The sequence below is a fragment of the Bombus flavifrons genome, chromosome 15 (genome assembly GCF_040668555.2).
Source record: "Bombus flavifrons isolate JBK064 chromosome 15, iyBomFlav1_principal, whole genome shotgun sequence".
In the NCBI taxonomy this organism is placed as follows: Eukaryota; Metazoa; Arthropoda; class Insecta; order Hymenoptera; family Apidae; genus Bombus; species Bombus flavifrons.
In genome coordinates this window covers 8,509,184-8,532,413 of record NC_138456.1, presented here as the reverse complement: position 1 = coordinate 8,532,413, position 23,230 = coordinate 8,509,184, and the positions used below count along the sequence as shown (strand labels likewise).

Here is a 23,230-nt window from a genome sequence, read left to right as displayed (position 1 = left end):
CTACGTGTTTCTGTCTTTCGAAACGCTCACGAGCTACGTAATAATAGATGAGGATCACTTGTTGAACACTTACGGATACCGCGAAGTCAGCGCAGACGTCGTTGATCGCCGGTGAGAGATTGCTCTTCATGTCGGTGTTTCCGGTAAGAGGCTTTTTCTTGCTGTCAGCGAACGTGTACACGCTGTCTTGGTCGTATCCGACGATATTCTTTAGAGGTTTGCCCGAGACGAGCAGCTCTTCGGGATACGACACATGGTAGTAGGTGAGTCCCAAATCACGATATATCTTGTGACCGAGCAAAAGCCTGAGATGTTGCAACTGAAAGAGAAAACAAGGTTTAAATATTATTTAATTCCACAAATCGATCAAATTCTACAGTCGAAGTACGTTCTTCTTGACGATTATTAGCAGATATTAATGCAAATACATATCTTCGAGAATATAATTAAAAAAGTAGAAAATTTGTTTTATTTAAAAAGTATCATAGGAAGCAATACACTTGTACCATGCCATATTATGTACATTTTGTATAATATTGTACTTCCATATTTTTTATAAGCGCATAAAAATTTCCGATCTAATTATTAGGAAATTTAAATTTACATAATTATTCGCAGAGAGTCTAATGATTAATGATCATAATTGAGGATTATTTTTCAATTTCTGATCGATTTTATGATGGATTATCTATTCATCAACTATATATGTGTAGCGAACGTGTTAAACTAGGACTTAACGTCATAGAAAGTCTTGCTTACCGAAATAGGGAAAGGACTCTTCTCGCAAGGATTCGCGATCACTGCGATCACGGCTTTGGCTGCACCAGGTCTGAAGGGATATCGAATCGCAGTCTCGTAAGCGTCGGTCAACTTGAATGTACCCAGCTCGACATCCAATTTTTGGCGTAAATAATTAAGCCTCTTCTCCGTATCGCCCGTCTTTGCTTCCTAGAAATCGTTATTTTCTTTTTTACTATACATAAATCACGCCAGCTACAAAAATGTCGGAACATCCTATGGATCGTGTTAACGTGTATCAAAGAACCAGAAACCAGGAACGAAAGAATACATAGAAATTGATTATTGTTGTTTATCGTTTATTATTTAGGTAATAGTCTCTAAGTTTTGAGGATCTCTAACTGAGAAACTGCTAACTAAGAAATTAGGGTAGTTTTTATATTTTGACACTTCTTGTTATTATAGAGACGTAGAAAATTATCTTAGAAATCAACAATTTTGAGATATTTATGAAAATTAATTACATACATGTACATATTCCATTCTAATTATCAATACTGTTTCTATTAAACGAAATAAGAATAAATAATGTGGAACCTCGTTCCAGAAAACAAATTACTTTTACTGTTAATTTTTGTACATATCTTAAAGTTCACGATTGTTAAGACATGTCACTCTTCTATACATATGTTGTATAGTTAACGATATGCTTTGAAATTGCTCATACGTTGTTCAAATGTTGCATCGAACGGAGCACATTGAAATATAGCACATAATACGCGTTTAATAGACTTCGACTTCATTTACTAGACAGAATATTCATCGAGCAACGATCTACTATGTATCACGAATAGTTTCTGTCGTATTTATCCGTGCAGATTTTCTTGTTTTTCAATCGATTTACCGATAATGTTTTATATAACTCAGGCAACTGCTAGTAGACGTATCCAATTTTAAGTCACAACAAGGAAAATCAATTTTGATCGGTGAATCAACTTCTTGTTATTGAAAATGAATCGTATAAAACATGCGGGGCGCCGACCACGTGATTTCCACGCGCATCTAGAGAAAAAGTTAATGATGTCGGTGAATGGCGTGTAAAAAAAACGATCATTACGTCGATCGGAAGTGTAATTGAACTCTTGAATGATCTTTACTGTTCGGTTCATTGCATCAGCCTCTACTTCTGCCACATGTTTCTTTAATGAGCTTCGAAGCATTCATTTGTGGAGTAAATGAAAGGATAATTCGATTTCCTTCGAGACGTTTGAAAAACGTAGCCTTTCTGATAGCCAATGATATTTTGTTGTGTATTTGGTGCTTATGAAAAATTATATTCACGATATTATAAAGTTTTTGATAAATAACTAAATTTAGCCAAAAATTGAAATGCTTCGATCAAAGAGGAATTGATTTATTGAAAAGGTGCCTCTTGATTTTAATTGGATCGTTTAGCTCATTTATCGGACGTATTAGATTACAGACGAAATAGGCGAATTTTTACTAAAACTTTCAATGAAAATAATACAGCTTGATCATAATGCAAAACAATTATTTTACCTGATCGTTACAGGTGACTTCTTTTTGTCGATCAGGTTCTTTGTTCTTTTTACATTTGTGTCTCTCGATCTAAATCCTTTATATCAATAGCAACTTATCTGTACTTTTATCGTAACTTCTCCAAAAACTGTATTAATATTACGAACATTATACGAACATATTTTGCCTACGTTACGTCCAAGTTTACATCTCTTTAAGAAATATGCTGGGATTTTATTTGGATCTATGTTTTGTTCTAATAAACAATTTGCTGTGTTATGATAGTTAATAAAATATTAACTTGGAGTTAAAAAAATCGACTGGCTTCGAGCTTTAAATTAATGTATAATAGATATCATCGAACGGCACGTTTAATTACTAATTTCTGAAATATTGCTTTAAAGTTAGAAACAAGTTTTCCAAGCAACGCGTTCGGCAGCATTTTATCCGACAACGCTACGAATCTTTCACTTAAAGTTCCGTTACGAACTTTCCAAATAACTTTGTTTATCTAATATCTTCGTTTATCGTGTCGAGAAAAGTTACTGTTTCCCTATATAATGGCTTAAAGAAGTAGAATTACCTGCCAAGTAACTGCTGGTTTCTTTTCGTGGAACTTCATGTTCTTCACCTCTCCGTCGATGTTGGTGTCGCCATTCAACGTATAGTGTTGTGGCCACTTCATATTCTCGCTGAATCCAATAAGTCCAATGTGCACATCTCTGTAAAATTAATTGTAAGGAAAATGGTAAACATTAATCTGGAGAAAATCGGTCAAATATAGTGAAATCTACACAAAAGGAGACAAGAAGTGTGTTCTCTAAATTTCTTTTTAATCCTTCGTTGAGACTGTGATTGAGTTGTTTGAAACATTACTACATTGAGATTTAAGTACGCATATTTTTACACTTCAAAGACAAAATACATGTTAATAATACAATTTGATTTTATATTACATATCGGCATCCAATATATATATTTTTAATAACCTTTGTCTAAAACAGTCTAATATCTATCGAATAATATAACTTTGGTAATTTTTGTATAGTTTCAATTTTGTAATTTTTATTACGCGATGTTGCTTTTATAGTCTTATTATTGCATAATTAACTATAAGTAGCTATATCGTTTCTAAACTTGTTACAATATTCTATATTTATTTAACTGTGAAATTACTTGAAAAAATGCAGATGTTTTTATGTATATAATGCAATGAAAAAAGGAAATGCATATGAATCAGAGGAAGAGATTTCAAAGATTTGTTTCTATGATAAATCGAAAATTCAACTCACGTAATTCCTTGTTGTTTCAATTCCTCCCTGACCTCAGACATCAAGGGAACAATCATCTCTTTGTAGATTTTGTCGTTCGGTGTCTGTTGTTCGATTACGAAAACAATGTCAGCCTCTTTCTTCGGAACTATCACGCTGAACGTGTCGCCTACCTCGATTTCGTTTGCTCCTACCTTGCAATTCACTGAAAATAGGAAGAAAATACTTAGCTCCATTTATCTCGAACGTTTAGAGTCAATGATACGTTTTAGAGGGAACTCACCACAAGACGCTGGAAGCTGAGTGCTCATGACGCCTTGCTCGTAACAAGCATAGTGATAAGCTGTGGCAATTATGCAAGCTCCGTTTGGTGTATTAACGGCGGTCGCATGATCGCAAGCTTCGCGATACAGTACTGGATTGACGATATTGAAGCAAGATCTATAATCATATTTTATCAAATATTAGAAAAACTTGAAATTAATACTCAATTTAATATTCATTAATTCATATTTAATATTCGATTAGATATTACAGTAATATCATATTATTCAAATAAAAAAGTATAAATACGAGTGATTTGTAATTTTATTTATTAAATTAGAAGAAAACTTTGATTTTCTCGGTGGAAGAAGTATAAAATTTTATGTTCGATCTTTCAATACGCATAGACGAGTTTTTGGATATAACTGCAAGGAAAATGTTAAATTACGATAATTAATGTTAACAATCAAGGTCAAGTTACTGAACTATAGAGGAAAGATATCGTAGATTTTTTATTTTTGTGCCACATGACAAAAAAAGAGAGCAACGTCATCGAAACTTAATGCAAATTTGTTAGGTTCAAAGATATAAGCGATTAAAAGGATTTTGTGAAAAAGTAAGATAACTAATTTTATGACGATCAATATTTTTGAAAGGTTCGATGAACTAAGGAAGATACATATCTTGTCTTAATACTAAATAGAGACGTCAAGTTATGTGATATAGGATTGTGTTCACACACACGAAGTAAGTTCATTTTTAAAATGGAACTTATAAATAGAAAATAGAGTTATCACGTTTTACCCCTGAGAGAGTTCGTGTTATTTCGTTAAATGTTATTACTTTAAGAAGACTGTGTATTTAATTAGCAAATAATAGAAGTGGTACGAGCTTACATAAACTTCTTTTATGCAAAAAGAAAGTGTGTACGTACTTCAAAGGCGAATTGGAGCTAGTAAAGTAGTCGGTACAGATTGGAGCATGGTGTTTGTGGTCCATTGCAGTCGCTTCTGGGCATTCACCCTTTAGCTTGTAAGCGTTTCCAAATTCTGATCCACTTTCGGTGATCTAAAAATACAAAAAAGATTCGTATTTTCAAATTATATATGGAACAATTATTTCTATTATTTAATTATCCAAACACGAAACAAACATAAATGAAGAGAAATCTAATTTTATCCTGTCCTAAATGGATAAGATTATTGTTGTTCTATTTAAAATGAATATATATTCTTTACATACTAACTACATAATAATTCTTAAAAATTAGTTTCAAACTAGATAATAATTTTTAAAGATTCTAGTATCCTTCGTGTTGCTTTTTTCACACAAATTTTGTAGCCTAATCGTCGGTAATTCCAGTACGAAAAAATCGGTATCTCGTTAACTCTTTTCGAAAATGTACCTCACGAATGGAAGTGTTACCCTTTAAAAATCGAACGATACTCCGGTTGGAACGTGAGCTTTGGTGCCCCGTACGATTTCCACGAGTATCCATTTCCACGAACTTAGAAGCTCTTTAGAGACTTCGTGATACAAGACACATACCTTTCCAGAGGGCAGAGTAAAATCATCGTATGGCTCGTTGTTGCCATCGCCAAGGATTCCACGGAGTTTACCCAGGTAGAAGCCAGAAACATGGACGGCGCAAATCATAGGTGATTTGTTGGAGCATGTAACTCGGACACCATAATCGGACTTGATGTTGCTGAATGGCGGGAAGAGGTAAGCGTGCAGATTCTTCGTGCTCGTTGGGAACTCGGCCGGTTTGTTGTTCATCAGGATCTGAATGAACAGTCACGCTCGTATTCAAATGTCACAGATAATACAGATTTATTATTAATTGATACTTTTAATATGATTCGACTATAAACTCAATCGATCGCAAAAAGGAAATTAAAAGGAGAAAATTAACCTTACGAAGAAATTGAATAAAAGTGGAACTCTTTGAATTTTAGCCCATTAGCTAATAACAGTTCGATTCTAATTTTAGATATTTTTAAGCAATTTCGCTCAACTTTCCTTTTTGCAAACGATTTCATAAATTACCATAAATTACGAATCATTTGTCAGAAGAAAATTTTCTCACTTACGTTTCCATTGCTCTTGAGGGTGATGCTCTCTTTCAGCTCGGTAACCGTGATGCTGACCAGATTTCCTCCATTGAAGTTTGCTATGACAGAGAAATTTCCATCCTGCATATCTTGTGCTAGAACATAAGTGCAGGTACCCGGCAAGGTCAAATGACGTCCATCAAACGTGAAGAAGTGTCCTCCATGAGTGACGACTCCTGATTTGCTGAAGGGTGGTATGAGATCTTTTAGATGAGCGGTCGGCCTAAACGACAAACGAAAATTTCTGTAATTCTATTTGTCTGCGTCAATTTTCAAATTACAGTTGTCAGAAAATGCTGTTTTAAGTCTCAAGTATGAGCGTTGTTTCCATCCTTCCAATGTGGACGATATAGAAAGAATAGAGCGAGACATTTAAACGTTTTACAAGATCGTTTATCAAGTTATTTACCTGTAAGCGCGATACAGATCCAAAGGCGTCGGTAGCTCTCTGTTACGTAAGAGATTCACAACAGAGGATTGGATGGCGGAAATGCCTGGGAGTCTGGACAAAAGAGTGAAATCGAGTGGTTGGACTTGAACGAAAGAGAGCAAGTTACCCCACGAAGACTGTTTTTGCAACAGAGTCAGAACCGATTGAATCGCGGACGAGAGTTGCGAGTAGATCTTCTTCAGTTCGTTCGTCTCGTCGACCTGTAACAGTTTTGTCAATTCTTCTTTGATTTGTCAAAATTAATACTTTCATTGGTTTGATGAGATTATTATTATAACATGGAATTTACGTTATGAATTAATCTAATTACGTATTCATAGATAACGACAACAGTCTAGATCTAGAAGATCAACGGTCTAGAAGAGTGTAAACTTATTGGACGACTTAATAGATGCGACTTCTTCTGAATATCAAATCTATCAAATTTGCATATGTATACTCGAGGAAACATACCTTCTCTTGTTTGATGTGCTTGAAAACATACTGGCAAATGCTGTCGACAAGATGCTGTAATTCTGCAGTAGGCAGAATACTCTTTGTGACCCTGCACAATTCTTCGATCGGAGCCAGAATAGTTTGCGGTATCTCAAAGTTCTTCAGATCTTCCAACTTCTCCTTCAGCACTTCGTAAACAGGCAGGGCCTTCAGTTCGTTCATCAGCAAAGTATAGAATTCTTCGACGCTTCGTTTGGCCTGTTCCAATGCTATCAATACAACCTTCGCAGAGTCTTGAACTATTCCAGAGACTAAACCTATGGTATCATTTATTTCCTTTTGATGCTGATTTATCAAGTCAAGAACCGCGTTAAGATAAATATTGGCGAGTTTTGCCAAGGTCTCGAGGATATCCATAGCTTGATGGAATATCTTCTCGTATGATTGTTTCAATTTAGGACAAATCGACTTAATGGCTTCCTTTAGGTTGGTCGTTATGTTGGTTAATTGTTCTTGAAGTTTATCCAGACCTTTCGCAATTTCTTTCATCATCTCCGTGATAGCTGTCACAAGGACGCCAAAGTATTTGTTCCTTGAAGAGAATGAACGTCTTTAAACATTTCACGTAATCCTTAATTTGTCTTCTTATTCTAACATTGGAACTATCGATCTTTAATACGTATTTAAATATATCATATAGTAGTTGATTGGAATTAAAGCAGTATAATGAAAATTCCCTAATGCGTGTAATCATATTTCTGTCGTAAGAAAAGCAAACATTTTGATATCGTTAAAAACACTCGCATGTTTATAGTAATTGCAAAGATAAAAAGTCTGATACCAGTCATTTTGGTTTGGTAGATCCTAGCACTAATTAGGGATAAATTTTCAACACACGAAACTTTCTACTATTTTTGTGATCCGAGACTCAGGTAAATGACAATCTTTATAAATAACTTAGGAGAATGTTGTAATTATATGAATTTAGTTCTGTTCAACTAATAACGATGCAATTAAGTTCGTGTTTCGAGACTTCAGACTTATTTTAATTGCTATAATTTTTCCAATAAACAATTTTCTGATAAAAATTTAACAGTTTAGAAAATAAGGAAGAAAGAAATAAACGTTCCAGATTTTGAGTTTTAAGCATCTGAGATTTCATGAGATTCCGGTTTCGAATTTCAAACTCTGGTTTCGACCTATTTTTAGTTAAAAATTTCCTAATATTCTAATATGGACGTTATCTTTATATATAATATAGATCTATATAGATTCTAATATAGAATACTATAATGTATATATGTACATACACGATGTCCCAGGATATTGCAGCGAAATGGTACCAGCATATTCTATGAGTGAAAATAAGAAAAAGGTGTCATATAAACATAAGCTCACGAATGCTTTGTTAAAATGTTATAATAGAAATACGAAATAACAGTGAATTATATTTTTTTTTTCGATATAATGGTTAAACAAACTATAACTTATAGAAGATCAATTGGGAAGTTTCAAAAGTAATTCCAAAGTTTACTAGATAAGAATTAGCATAAAGAATTTGTAATATGTTCGATAAAATTATAGGAAATCAACAAGAAATTTGTAATATAATAAATTCTGTATTTATAAGGCAATATCCTAAAATGGAACTAAATATCGCCGATTCACCTTTATGTTTTAACCAAAACCAAAAACCAATCCGTTGTTATATTCGTATTTTTATTATAATTTTTTATATTTAAGCATTTATGAGTCTATGCTTAGTGTACTCTTTTCTTAACTTTACTCTTTTCTTAATTTTATTCATAGAGTATACTAGCACCGTTTGGTGACTATTGTAGTATATATTACATAGTAGGTAATATAATACTATATAATACATAGTTTATAATGTTTTCAAATCATTAATATTCACACTAAATAAACAAATACTTCGCTTGGTATAGACTAGTCAAACACAATAGTATCATTTCAATTTGTTTTATATATATTTTTACTAGTAAATAATTTTGTCCACCTAATGAAAGTTTCACTGTTATCAATTTCAATATACAAGATATCTCATTCAAAATAGTCTAAACTAACTTTTTTCTACATATATTACACATTTATTACAGAACATCGGTAAGTTTAAAAAAAGGAAAAAATTATTTGATAACGATTACCGTGATACTGTTTAAATGACCACGTAATGTAAACTATATTTAACTATATTTGGAATATATTTAAATTATATTTTTGCAATAGTTTCTGTATCATCACAAGTTAGTACAGGATACGATTAAGTGTTTATTTTATGTGCAATATCCTTTGGCTCATGTTAAACGTCACTATGGGAAATAGAATCTCGTAAGAATACTCACAAGGTAGCCTGGATTTCTTTGATGCTCTCGTCAGCATTGAGTTCGTCCTTTATCTTGTTCAGTTCTGTTTGATAATAATCTAAAAGTGGCTTCATATTTGGTTGCGCCTTCTTCAGATGTTCGATGAAGTCTGTGCCTTCTGCTTTTACTTGGTTCAATGCGTAGTCGTCGACGTCTTTTAATTTCTTCACAAGCTCGAGAATCTTATTCTTCTCAATTTCCTGTAAAAAGTCAAATCAACGTAGATAGCGAACATTTATGGGATAATTTTACAATTTAATGATGATCAGACTATGGATGTTAATGGAAATTCGTATTTCTAAAGAGAAATGAAACACGTAAGCAGCGATTTGTTTCATCCATCAAATTTAATAGCTAGTGTCTTTTCTTTGGATATTTTCTATATTTTTGTACGTTATACGCATTTTGCGCATTTCTTCATATTTAAATGCATAAACATCAGCGGTGTTTACTTGTCATTTATCTCTGTAGAGACAACAATTCGCTCTTACGAAGAACGCAAACATTACTTGATCAAAGAATCGCAGAATCACAATAATATAATAAAGATCCCTATCGTCATTATCGAACTCTAGTAAATTGCCCTAACTCAATTTATCGCTGGACAATCAAGTTTACTTACCACTAACTCGGCAACATTTTCTTTGTTGAAACCAAAATCGGGTTTCAGGAATTGTTTCTCGTCCAAATGAACCAAACCGTGGAATAGCTCCTTCTTCGCCCCATTTATGATAGCATTCCCATGGATCTCCGCCAGTTGACCAATGACAACTTGTCCGTTGACGCTAAATTTGACCTTAGGGTTACCTGAAATTAATGCATTCAAAATGAACACACATTAAGATGAACTTTCGAACGTCGACATAAATTTTTTGACAAATTTTTATGAGTTCGATAATTTTGCGTTCTGTAAATCTGAAACGACTTGAAAACGTGTATGCAACTGCAGGACATCCTGACTGGTTTGCTTGTCTCGCGTACTTTAAGTTACGGTTCGAAGTAACTCGAGCGAAGTAGCTATCGGGTCAAGCACTGTTCGTGTCAAAATATCAAGCTTACCTTTGAAGTATGCCTCAAACTTGAATGGGTTCAAGTTATTGGCCTCGTAGCTCATAACGCGAGGTGCCTCGCCCAAAAGAGACAGTTCTCTGTATATTTTTTGCTTGTTCTTGGAGATATCCAGCTTCCAGTCATCCTTGATCAGTTCTTTGTCAGGTAAAGTGACAAACAGATAAACATGGCTTGTGTCAGCAGAGAAAAGAGCACCCAAAGTTTTTGGTTTTTGTTTCACGTCATTGTAGGTGAAGAAATTGCCGAATCCTATTTGTTTGATAGATATTGTCAAATGAGATTTCAGATCGAGCTTCAATTGCTGGCCACGGCTATTCACTTCGACCGAACTGGTCAGGTTTCTGCCTTCAGGAAGTTCTTGCTTTTGCACATTCACCGCAATCGTGATCTTCTGACTTTTCTTGGCGAACACGTCTATGTCCAAATTAGCGTTCAATAGTTGTTGCTCCCTGTTACAGTGCACATTTCCTTTCACTACCATGTCCTGAAAATGAGAATACACAAAATATTCGACATTTGTATTGTACATTTTTCATTATGCAATTTTTACTTTTCCTTTTTTTTTATTTTTAGATAAAGTGTAACTGGGTCGCGAGTTAATTTAAATTTTCCATTGAAAATTTTTCATTTACAGTACGAATCATTTTGAAAGATTATTCTGGATTTTCTATAAAGAATGTTGCGTTTGTTCATCATTATGTATCATATTAATTTTACCTTGGACTGCGTTGGATATGAGAATTTTGTTTCCCCATTAAGGGACATGCTGTTCTTATCGATATTAATGTCTCCATTGACAGACAAACTGGTCTTATCAGATGGTTTGTTCTTTCTGTCCAGATAAAGAGACGCGTCGACCTTGTATGACGCGGTCTGTTTGGTCTTAGGTAGATCGTATGTGAAAATGGCAGCTACTTCACGGGAAGGCAAAGATACAATGGAAGCTGCAATCATAAATATTATTAATGTATTAGTTCCATTAACGTTCGAAATTATTTCCATAATTATTCCTCGTTTTTACCAGCTTCTTTAGGATGAATGTATAATTGATAAGTGTATTCGGTCTTATCCTTTGAAGAATGGAGATAGAGATTCGTTTTGTGGTCGAATATCGGGTTTTTCAACTCCGTCCTGGTCTTCAGACCGAATTCGACAGGCACGTTGAACTTCTTCAGATCGACTTCTACCGTTACTTGATGTTTTAGTAATTTTTTCTCTGAAAAATAAAGCATTCGAAGTTTCATTGAAAATCTCATTGAAAATTCTTATACGTTGTGATACGATTTTGTCTAAATTAGTAATTGCAATAAGTATTATTAGATTAATAGTTAAAATAAATAAAAATAAATCATGAAATTATTCTAGATATTTTGAATTGATTTTTCACAGCATTTTTGCCGCTAACTTTTTCAACGAAATCTAAGATTGACCTAAGTTGAGTATTTCTTTTAACTGGTTTTCTAACAATTTTGAGAATTCTTTTTCTCACTGCAATAGTCATTCCAATTTGGTTGCTTGAACTCGAAATCCGATTCTAAATCGGATAACCTGCCTAGTCTGAACGACCTTTAAGACTATGGAAACATTACTCACGTTCAACGTTCATAATCGATTGAAGTTTGAACTGAGCGCAGTCCTTGTTCTGCTCGCAGTAGCTATTGAACACGTGTAGCTCTTTGTTCGATAGTTTTAGTTCACCCACGATGGCGGATGGCTCGAAATTCACGTTCAACACTATTGCCACGCCAACTTCTCCATCTTTTTCTTGACTCAATTGTTGACGAGTATATTTGAAGGAGGAGCTCCTTGTATCATCGCCGACCTTCATGCTTCCATTGCCCTCCACCACGATCTTTCCATCCTCATCGCGACGTTTGTAGTTTGTGCTGGATATATAATACAACATGTACCTATATTTACATCCTGATTGGGTACATTGTATTAAATTGATAAGTAAACTGCGGATTTTCTTCTTATGCATTTATGAAAAATTTTAGGATACATATATAAAATGGCCAATTTTTAGGGAATTGTATTTCACCAATGTCCAAAATACAGACACATTTATATATGTAAAAATAAAATTCCATATGTATTCCATATGTGCAATGTAGAAAAACATAGAGTAGATTTATTTTTACATCTTTTAATTCCATTCATAAAAATATGGAAAACGAATGAGAAAATATAGGAATTAAAATACACGTAATTATATTTAATAAACGGAATAAGTATCTATTTCATTTCGTTAATTACGTTCGGAAAAATATAAATTTGCTTAAATATCCACAGTCTATTCATAAAGATCATAAAAAAAATTTGAGAGGAATACCTTCCAGTTATGATGTTCTTGCCATCGCTGGTCACAGCCATGGTGATGAGCTTGCCGTTCTTTGGTGTTGGTTTGTTGGCGATTTCAGCATGGATCTTGCGGTGTTTGATTTTGTCGCTATCAAAGTTCGCGTTAATCACGAAATTGTCGATACTTTCGAGATCCACGTGCGCATCGGCCTTCGCGAATCCTTTAGGAGTGTCCACTATCCATTCACCTGTGACATGATACAAAAATTTGGCCATTTGTAATTAATTCAAACAAAAATTCTCAATTTTAAAACAACATATAAAATGATATACAAAAAGATAAAAATATTTATTAGAAAGAAAAAAGACGTGGAAAATTAAAATTGCTCACTTTATACATATATCACAGTCTAATAATATTATCTTTCCTCCACTTTAGATTTAAATTAAAAGTATTGATTACATTCTTGTAATTGTCAGCCAGTTCTTCAGCAAATCTTATTAGTTAACTGTTCTAACAAAAGTACAATACTAAATGCTATAAACAGTGGAGTGAGAAATTGTAAAACAAAATTGCAGTGATCTTTCTAAAAGAATACTATTGATATATCGATGCTCGAGTCACCTTTGTATTCCTTCTCATTTAGCTTTTGGAATTTGGAGAATATCTCGGTTTTTCCATTCGGACATGCAGATGTTACGTGGAACAGACTGCTCGTGTCCAAATACTGCATTTCACCATTCAAAGTATATTTGTTACCGTCAGCAACTGCTTTACTGTCGATTGTTAGCTTGTTTTCTTCTTTCAGTCTCTGTAAAATCACACGAAATAAGAAATTAGATGAACAAGTATCCTGCTAGTAAATTTATCAAATTTTGTCGAGTTTTCTATATTAGCATTGTTTTCCAAACTTTAATCAGATTTTTTCATTTTGAGACCTGTTTTGTGTGACCAAGTAATTCTTTCTTATTTTCTAGTCCACTATATTAGAAGTTGTGAATAGCACAACATAATTTTTTTATTTACGTCTCTTACACATATATTTCTCATATATTTTATCCCATCCTGATAATTATTCCTTTCATATTTCATATAACATATAACGATTCGAGGATTACGAGAAGGTTAAAGAATCAAAGGCAAAATAAAAATACTTAAATCGTAAAATACCTTGTAAGCGAGTTGCAAATCAACGTTGCGCAATTTCTCATGGAGTAAGTTGGCTTTAGCCTTGATGTTGACGATAGCGACTGTAGGAAGGTATTCGTTATCAGATCTAAACGAAATTGCCTTCTCTCCAAATTGGCCATCCAAATTCACCATAGCTGTCTTCTTCTCTGGCGTTGGATTGTACTTGTAGTTGCTCGATAATTGTATACGAGGGAGATTAACAATGTCCAAAGTAACTTTTCCTTGACCTTCGCTGGGACCTTCCATGTCCTTATTTAATCCTTTCAGCTCGATTTCCGAATTTAATTCGATCTTGTGATCGTTGTTGTATGTCAGCTTTATGTTGTCTGTAGCTTTCATGATATCCGCCTCATCAGAGTCCAACATACTTGAGGAGAGCTCGAGCTTCAGGTTTTGGAGCTTATCGCTAGGCAATTTCATTTCCAGATCACAGTCCGCTCTGTATGGTTTATCGACATTGTTTCCGTGTCTTAGATTTACCTTGCTCTATAAAATTGGAAATTAATCTCAATTAATATTATTGATAACTACAATTTTGTTGATTTTCTGGTTTTTAATGTTATTTAGTAGTTGAAAAGTTATTAAAAATATTTACTTAAATATAGTTACTCTTATTAAGAGCCCTAGATGGGTAGCTTTATTAATTCTTTTAATTTGGAAGAACTCGCATATTTAGCTTTCAAATTTGTTCAAGAATTGTTAGAATTGGAAAAAAATTCAGGAAATTTCTTACCGCCAACGAGAAATCATCTCCGACAGACGACTCGACGCTGTACGTTCTAGTATTGGCATCATGAACGCAGCCAAGCTGAACTTGTAGCTTCTTCGGAATATTCGCTCCGTCCAATTTTATACTCAATTCTCTCAGCTTTCCCTTATCCACTTGTTCCAGGTTCTTTCCACTCCATGTTAATCGCACGTCCTTTCCGTCCTTATTGATGTACTTCAAGTTAGCGTTGCCTTTGAAGGTTATCGCCACCAGATCAAGATCTTGTATGTTAGTATCGTAAATGAATTTCCTCGATGGTCCACCCTTCTGTTCGTAATCTGCCAATTCACTCGACACGCGTATATCGTATTTGTTCTCCTTCTTCGCGCTGTTACGTTTTCCTTTGTACACGAGGTGTCTACCATTGGGTAAAGTAACGTCAGCTTCTAGTTGTAACTGGCCATCCTGTAGGGTGCCTTGCAACTGACCTCTGGCGTTAGCTTCCAACTTGTATTTCAAGAACTCTATCACGTTCTTCGTGTCTACGGACGTCTTTGTGATATCAGATACAGTGGAAACTTTGAGACGTTTGCTAGGATCCTTCTCAGCATCGTACAGAAGCTCGAGGTTGCCTACGTGTTGAGATCCAGAAACAGTTAAAGTACCGGTAGCCTTGATTTTCCGGTTGATCTTAGGAATATCGACGTTCAGGTTTGCGTCTCCTTGACCACCTTTGTAAGAGTAATGACCATTAGCTGTTAAATAATTCTTCAAGTTAACACTCAGAGTACCACTTGGATTTGGACTATGTTTGGTCTTCAATTGGAAGTTGATGTAGGTCACACCGTCGACTTTCATCTCGATGACAGAGTTAAGAAGTTGAGGATTAGCCTCCAGACCAGTGTCAACTTTCACCTTCACTCCATTCAGATTTAAGTGTCCATCCAGTTGTAGGTTCACGTTGTTCTTGCCAATATCATGGATCACCATCCCATCGGCGCTGTATTTGCCACCTGGTTTCATCTCGAGAGAATTGGTGAATTGGCTCTTGTGTCCATCTAGAATGATGCGCTTGCCTTTCACTTCGATGCTGTTTTCCATAAATTCAACTTCCAGTTCAACTTCATAGTCACCAGGTTTCTCCGTGTCTCTCTTGGCAGATAATTCGGTCCCATACTTGAACAACTTATATTTCACTTCGATGTCAGTATTGACCGATTTGCGGGTTAGCTTTCCATCGTACTTCAATTTGAGATTGATCGCCGGGTACGTGAGTTCGCTGTATACAGACCAAAGGAGATCCTTGGGATCTAGTTTATAAACAACTTTCTGTGTTAAGGACAAGCGATTGGTTTCAGACTTTGGATCAGGTCCGTAAATGAACACTAGTTTTTGTCCCATTTCATTCGGTTCTCTGTTGAACTCCCAGTTCAGGTTGAATGCACTGTTCGGATCATTTGGAATGGCAGAAACTGAGAGCTTGTAGTCGTCGTTGTTTTTCTTGCCATCCAATTTGAATGCTATGTTCCTGTTTGATTCTTGACTGATAACCGTGTCCACGTTAATGCTGGTAGGTGTCCATGCGAGATTACCATCAACAACAATTACTTTTGCACCACCAATAACGAAAGCTACCTTTTCGAACACGTACTTTTGACCACCTTCGTAATCAGAAACATCTATCGTTCCTTCCAGATTGTATTTGTATGGTGTCAGCTTTCCCGGGCCAGCAAGTTTTACGATATGCTCGGGTACCTTGTACTCCAATACAGGCTTGTATTTGCTTCCACTAGCTATTACCCCTATAACACCGTAGTACTCTACCTGATCGTGAAGAATAGTGACACTCACAGTACGTTCCTTTGGAGTATTCTTAAGTACAGCTTCCACGGAAGCTTTCTTAATAGGCGTGTCCAAAGCTGCTTTGATGTACCTGTTAGGTTCGACACCTGTTTCGACGATCAACGCTAGACGCTTGTTAGACCCACTACTTTCATTGTCCAGCAAAAGTTCGAAGGAACGTTTCTTCTCGTCTTTGATATTGAGGTCAAGTTTGAAGTGATATTTGTTGATTTGTGGGTTATTCAAGGTGATTGCAAATTTGGCTGGTCCGCTTAGGGGGAACAGTGGCTTTTGGATAACAGTACCTAGATCTTGATAAGGATATGATACTTTTCCGCAGATGGTTAGACCAAGAATACTGGCTAGTTGTTCGAAGCAACCGGAGTGTTCCTTGCCCTTTGCGAATTTAGGAGCTACATATTCACTTCCTTTAGCTCCAGAGGAGAATAGGACCTCGCTCTCCACGTTGATGATCTCCTGCGTCTTCTCAGGAATGCTATAGTGGATATCAATGCCGTGTCCATCTAATACGGAAGCAATCAATTCATTGCTGGTAGCTGAATGAAGAGTGGTAACGATCTTCATTCCAGATTCGGCTCCAGGTGCTTTTACGAGCATATTTCCGACGATGTTGACAGAAACACTTGCTTCAGTAAGGAGTTTAAATTCGGCGTTCTTCGGATCATTCAAAATAGCTTTGAGATCTAGTTTTCCACCAGTCTTCAAACGAAGTGCGCTTGTTCCAGTCAGACCAAGACTTAATGCGCTTCCCAAACCGGTGGGATACACTAAATCACTGTCGAGAAACTGGAGACAGTTCTCAAAGTCGTAGTCTAAGTCCTTGACAACGCCCAGGCCTTTCTCGAGGCTGTCGAAGATTTTGTCGATGATGGCTTTAGGATTCAGCTTGTGGATATCACCTTGATAGCTCAAGTGCGCGAGTTCGACACCAAACAATTTGGCAGATAAGTCTACATCTAATTCCTGATCGACCTCGTTGTTTCTCAAGTGCACGTTCTTCGCGAATTTATCCAATTCTGCCTGTTTCACATCACGTTTAGGTCTAATTTTCTCATACCGTTCCTTAATATATTTACCAAGCGAGGTAGCGGTATTGGTACTTTCAGTGTTCAAGTCGTCCAAGACCTCCCAGACTTTTCCCTTGGGTCCAAAGTAGTGCTCAATCACTCTGTCCAAATTCTCCACACGTGTATTCAATTCAAGAAAATTGAAGTTACGTCCGAAGAGCTCCATTGTCATGTTTAAGTTTGTGGAACGTGGCACAAAACTATTTTGACTGTATATAACATTGTTCTCAAGGGTAGAACCGATACCAAGCGAGTCCATCTTATAAGATAATTCGTTGTTGAAGGAGAATTTCCTGAAGTCTTCCGGGAATTTTGTTCGAGGCTTGATCAGTCCAAGGTGATTCTTGGCATTCAGTTTGCTAGGATCTGTCGAGGCTCTCAGGTTTCTCAAGTGACTTTGGATGAAAGATCCTACCTGATTGACAGTCTCCTTATCCAGGACCTCTTTCAGAAGACTGGCCGTGTGTGGACAAGGACAGGCGACCATAGACAAATAAGACTTGATCCTAATTTCACTGTCTTCCTCTCGATCAGCTAGCACCTTAAACAGGATATTCTTCCACTTCATCGTGCACCTGGTTGGCAAAGCTTCAATAGCAGCGACTCGTACACGATTTCGTACGTTCTTATCAGCACCGATATTGGCCAATTTCTGCAAGGTAGCGTCATCAAGGAACTGAGTGTTACCTAAAGCTTTAAGAGCAGAGACGACGATGTTCTCCTGTTCCCTGGTCTTGGTTTTGCCGTTACCTACTTTCTCACGAATCTTGTGCACCGCCTGCTTCACTTCTGGCACATTGTCACAGGAATGTACTTGACAGTACTTGCCGATTACTTGACCAACTCCAAGGTAGCCAAGTCGGGGTAGGTTAGGCTGGTCCAGAAGAGTCGTTATGGCTGACACTGATGGCAGATGAACATGGCGAATGATAGTTAGACTGGCATAGAAGAGAAGAGTCTGGACAGTTGAGAGATCTTTGCTCTTCATTAGTTCTACACCAACTTCAGCTGCTTCACCGCTTCCAGTTTGGAACAGAGCATCCAGTAATAGCTTCTGATCATCTTTGTCGGAACGAACCTTCCGGTACACAGAAAGGATGTCATTCTTGTTGCTTAACCTGAGAACCTTCACAAGATCAGCGAATTTCGCAGCTGCTTCTGGTCTCACGGTACGCCGTGAGGCTACTTCAGCTTTCGCAGCTTTCAACGCATTGTTAATGGCTTCCGGAGAGGATTTCAATACTGGGTGTGGAGCTTCGAAGATGATAGACTTTGGCTGGGATACTTCTGCGGTGGGATTGTCACTCTTTTCGTTCTTTAAGGTTAATGTAGTTTCTACAGTAGTCTTGGCACCGGCACTTCCATGGCTGAATGGAACGAGGTTGTACACTTCTTTGGATACAGCTTTGGTTAAAATACCGCGTTTGAAACGTTGTTCGATCGATTGTTGCGAACCGAGGACTGGAGAGGATTTCCAACCAGCCGCTGTGTCCATGCTGCCAGATACGAGCGCTTGGTCCACGTTCTCCCGGAATGCACACATAGCAAGGTTTCTATTCTTATTCACGATCAGAGAGTCACCTTCCTTGCGGAAGTTAAACTCTGTTGGACAGGTTCCCATCACGTCAGTCTGAAAGGATGATTGATGTGATTATGATAATGTTTGGTTTATGTACAGTGGCCGACGAAAGGAAGTTTAGAAGATAGATGATGCGCAAAAATATATCATTTTATAAACTGAGGTTATATTCGATAAGAACAATGAATAACTACTCTCAGCATAAAAAATATATAGTATAGAAATTACTAATCTTCATATATCAAATTTACACTTTCTTCTCTCTATTGCCGTAGGCGAGTATGCACTAAACATTGACGAAAGACTCATCTTTCATGTACATACTAGGTGTTCCATATAATTCGAACTAGCGATATCTTTAAAACAATTATAGATAGAAAAGAATATTTTAGCAATATTTTTGGAAAATTAAATAGATTGAGATGATGCATTTAGTCGCATTAATCTTGTGTACTTTTGTGCATTGATGTATGTATAAAATGAAACTGCAGCTTTTATTTAAATCGTATTCTATGCTTTTGAATGCAGTCGATACATTCTTCAATTCACTACAGGAAAACTCTAAAATTTTAAAGATCTTAAGCGTTAAAGAATATATTAGTTTCAAAGTTATTGCAATTTAAAATTTATTATATTAATTTCATCATTGTTATAAGTAAATACAAAGGATTTTGATTATATTCTAGATTTTTGAGATATCCACTTTTATTACATATCCCATAGTGTAAACAATGACTATTTATGTCTATTATCCTAAATTATAGTCGGTCATTTGATTATGACTGAACATTAGCAATTAAAAATATTTTACATAAAGTATAGTACTTTGGACCTGTGATTAATATTTTTGTTCCTATAAAATTAAATTTATATTAGAAAATTCACTAAATTTCTAAAGCTTATATAAGATTATTGTTGAGAAAGGAAATTAGCTATGAATCATGTTGAATAATATTATTTCAGGTTTCACGAACCTCGTGACGCGTCGTTACACCGTTATCCTGCATAACAGCCGATTGAAACATGGAAACAGCTGCTCTCTTGATATTAAGAGATGCTTGGGAGTCAGCTGAGTCGGTGCAGAGCTGAGTGTCAATATGGCCATCGTGGTAATTGAATTGGATCGGAAATTGTTCAACGTCTGGTGTCGACGGTGGCTGAAAAATGTATTTTACATCGTCAGCAAATGTAAGTACATATCTATTTTGTATGTTTTATGTGGATTGCGGATATCGATGCAAATTTATGACTTTGCAGATAAAGTAGGTACAGAAGTAAAAGAATAAGTAGAGCAAGTAAAAAAGAAGAAATTAAATAGGGATTCATATTACCTATTAAAAATTATAATGAATATTCTGCTGATAGGTGTATCATATTTTTATATATTATATGTACACTGTGCATTCTATCATCTTCAAATTTCAAAAATGCATCAAGCGTCTACAAAGTGTGTGATACACGAAACTATGTTTATGTCAAGGCATCGAAATCGATAAGAAGGTTGGTATCACCTTATTTATATGTATGGAAAAATTGACGTCAGATGAGAATGCAGAAATAAAGAAAAAAGAAAGTTAAAATAGTACCGCTCCGTTGATTTGGACGTTCTTCAACCGCAATTGATGCACACAATCCGGTTTCACGGACAATTCTACGGTGGCTGCCAGTTTAAGAGTTGCATCTCCTTGCGCGCCAGTGACAGACGTCACCGATGTACCCTCTAAGTTGTATACGTACGTATGCCCTTCCTGATACGCCTTTTTTGGGTGCACTATTTAAAAGGACAGAGAAGCGTTGTTAAACAAACTACGAGTGTCGTGGCTTTTCGAATTAACCGTCTGCCCGCTTACGATCTTTTGGAAGATTTTTCATGCGATCATTAACATATTGTAACATCGAATGCAAATTAAATCTCGAAATCAAAATATCGAAATATATGCAAAATATTTGTATGTAATATAATCACTTCGAAAAGTTAAAGTTGCAGTTAGAGTTGAAACTGAGCATCATCATACACGAAGTCTGTATTTGTTGAATTGTAATTATCAAATGATAAAATGATACAAATATATCGTGGATTTTGATTGAACGTTATGGGCAAAGGGATAAAAAATGTTTAAGATCAAATACTTACTTCCACGGCAACCGACTGTGCATCCTGATTTAGCTGCAACAATAGAAATAAAGAGTACATTAAAAAGATTGTACTAACGATAGATCTTATTATCATTAGATTATGAATGTTTATGCAAATTCAAATTGTAACCTAAATGGAGATTTGTTTCATTCTTTAAGTATTATTATATAAACAATATTTTAATTTGAATATTTTGTATATCTCTGTATATTAAATATGCTCTGTATATCTTTGCATATTTAAATTTTCCATTGATGAATGCATAAACAAACGAGCAGAAGCTCGTCATCGTCTATTGTTATCGAAAACGATCAGAATTCACTGCTACAATAAAATCTTCGCAGACATCGATTAAAGAATCTCAGAATCGCAACAAAGTAACAAAAGATCTTAATCTTCAGTGTTCAACCACGGTCCTATTGTCGGCATTAATTTTAATTGCCCTAACTTATTCCATCGCTGGACGTTGTCAGTCAATTTTGGTAACGATTTATAACGCTCAATAGAGCAGCAAAGAGGGAGAGTTGCATTGAATAAGTCGGGCCGGTGCTTAAAACGCCCATTTGAATTCGTCATTAAGGGGCCAATAGTTGGTCACATCGAGATTTGTTTTGACGTCGCATAAACACGGGCCAGCCAGTGCATAATAATGTGTAACAGCATAATAACTAAATCATACCCAATCACCCAATGTAATAGCATAACAACGATGCTAATCGTATCGTAATCCACAATAATATCTTTGATCGTTTCATAGGTCCTGTCGTTTTTCATTATCCATCTTCAACAAATTATCGTTCTCCACTTCTCAAAGCCACGTCGTGGTTCAAATAGGCTCAAATTCTATATGACTGTTTTAAGGGCTAAAGATGATACCACAGCTATTTTCAACCACTGAAGCTCATGCTTTTGCAAAAGAGTTTAACGAAAGTTCATATTCTATGCTCTTGTTCATCGCTAATTTGCATGGATATTTATTTACTCATATGAAATATAAGATTATAAAAATGTAGAGAATGCATATAATATACAAAAATACATAAAATAATTAAGAAAAATCATTCGTTATGATATTTAGCGAGTGGGAGAAATATTTATAGACATAAATTCTATTTTCTTAGCTACGTTTAGGAAAATATGAAATTACATAAAAATTCGCAGTCCATTCGTCAGTACGTTATTGCAATAATAGAGACGATGAAACATTGTCTCCATTAGGCTGGTCTAATATTACTCGCAACTTAGTCGAAATTAATTCGTCCGTCGTATTTAATCGACTTTCGCTATATAGCCTCTAGACTCCCTCGAGAACCATTTTGTTCTTTTTGCCGTGGCACACGCAATGAAACTTCTGCGTTGCTGAAGGATTTCGGCACGTGACGCGAAATCTAGACTCGTTTCGAGTTGGTTCTGATAAATTGGTCGGCGAAAAACGAAAAAGAAAACACGCTTCACCCTCGGTCCAGTGGTAGTCACGCGCTCGAAATTCAGAGTCTGTTCGACAGTTCTACCGAATATTTCGGCTTGTCAGCGAAGCGATATCTCGATGAAATTTCCAATTCACTCGGGGTAGTTCGATAGTTTGGATCATAGATTGGAGTAGAATAATGTTGTTGACATAGTATGTTCATGTAATAAAGTTGAAACAGTGACTTGAGTTGCTTCACAAGTTATTACTGTGATAAAAACTTATTTAGGGATCTTTAGATTCTTTAGGATTATTAATTATTTTTTCCTATAAAGTTATTACCTTCAGAGACCTTCATCATTTTGTTCTAACGTCGTTTAAATTATTTATCAGTCACAGGTATTCGTCTGTTACATCTTTATGTATCAAGAAATTATCAACGAATAAATATTTTATAGAAATATCGACGAATCGATAATTTGACGAATAATTATTTTGTTGGTATCGTTTGAAAGATCTTCCGTTGATAATTATATATTCTTCAATCCATTTCCATTATTCATTGCCATTTGATAAATTAAATTTCTTAAATGCCGCATATTTTTCTTGTCTTATTTCTGTCCGAAATCTGAATTAAGATTAATTTAATTTAAGATTAATTGAAAATAAAAACTAGATGTTACGATATTAATTTTAATTAGTTCCAA

General features: G+C 35.5%; 2 protein-coding genes across 4 annotated transcripts in view; one reads left to right on the top strand and one right to left on the bottom strand.

Annotated features, from left to right (window-relative positions):
• apolpp (retinoid- and fatty-acid binding glycoprotein apolipophorin) overlaps positions 1-23,230 on the bottom strand; it is a 45,911-nt gene that overhangs the window by 1,182 nt on the left and 21,499 nt on the right. For both annotated transcript variants that reach the window (XM_069128241.1, XM_069128242.1), the window contains exons 2-24: positions 21,113-21,145; positions 20,565-20,749; positions 19,953-20,135; positions 14,494-19,029; positions 13,740-14,246; positions 13,194-13,380; positions 12,600-12,816; positions 11,861-12,153; positions 11,289-11,483; positions 10,985-11,211; positions 10,256-10,751; positions 9,819-10,003; positions 9,176-9,396; positions 6,831-7,404; positions 6,336-6,577; positions 5,906-6,149; positions 5,361-5,597; positions 4,747-4,880; positions 3,832-3,989; positions 3,570-3,753; positions 2,861-2,999; positions 760-948; positions 74-319 (exon numbers count right to left, since the gene is read on the bottom strand). In XM_069128241.1, coding sequence (XP_068984342.1) covers positions 74-319; positions 760-948; positions 2,861-2,999; positions 3,570-3,753; positions 3,832-3,989; positions 4,747-4,880; positions 5,361-5,597; positions 5,906-6,149; positions 6,336-6,577; positions 6,831-7,404; positions 9,176-9,396; positions 9,819-10,003; positions 10,256-10,751; positions 10,985-11,211; positions 11,289-11,483; positions 11,861-12,153; positions 12,600-12,816; positions 13,194-13,380; positions 13,740-14,246; positions 14,494-19,029; positions 19,953-20,135; positions 20,565-20,749; positions 21,113-21,145 — 9,812 coding nt within the window. The remainder of the gene's footprint in view (positions 1-73; positions 320-759; positions 949-2,860; positions 3,000-3,569; positions 3,754-3,831; positions 3,990-4,746; positions 4,881-5,360; positions 5,598-5,905; positions 6,150-6,335; positions 6,578-6,830; positions 7,405-9,175; positions 9,397-9,818; positions 10,004-10,255; positions 10,752-10,984; positions 11,212-11,288; positions 11,484-11,860; positions 12,154-12,599; positions 12,817-13,193; positions 13,381-13,739; positions 14,247-14,493; positions 19,030-19,952; positions 20,136-20,564; positions 20,750-21,112; positions 21,146-23,230) is intronic.
• Positions 20,060-23,230, top strand: part of jeb (low-density lipoprotein receptor domain-containing jelly belly protein) — a 96,554-nt gene continuing 93,383 nt past the window's right edge. The window contains exon 1 of one of the 2 annotated variants that reach the window (XM_069128254.1): positions 20,060-20,166. The gene's annotated coding sequence lies outside the window, so the exon portion shown is untranslated. The remainder of the gene's footprint in view (positions 20,167-23,230) is intronic. The other variant, XM_069128253.1, reaches the window with a different exon arrangement.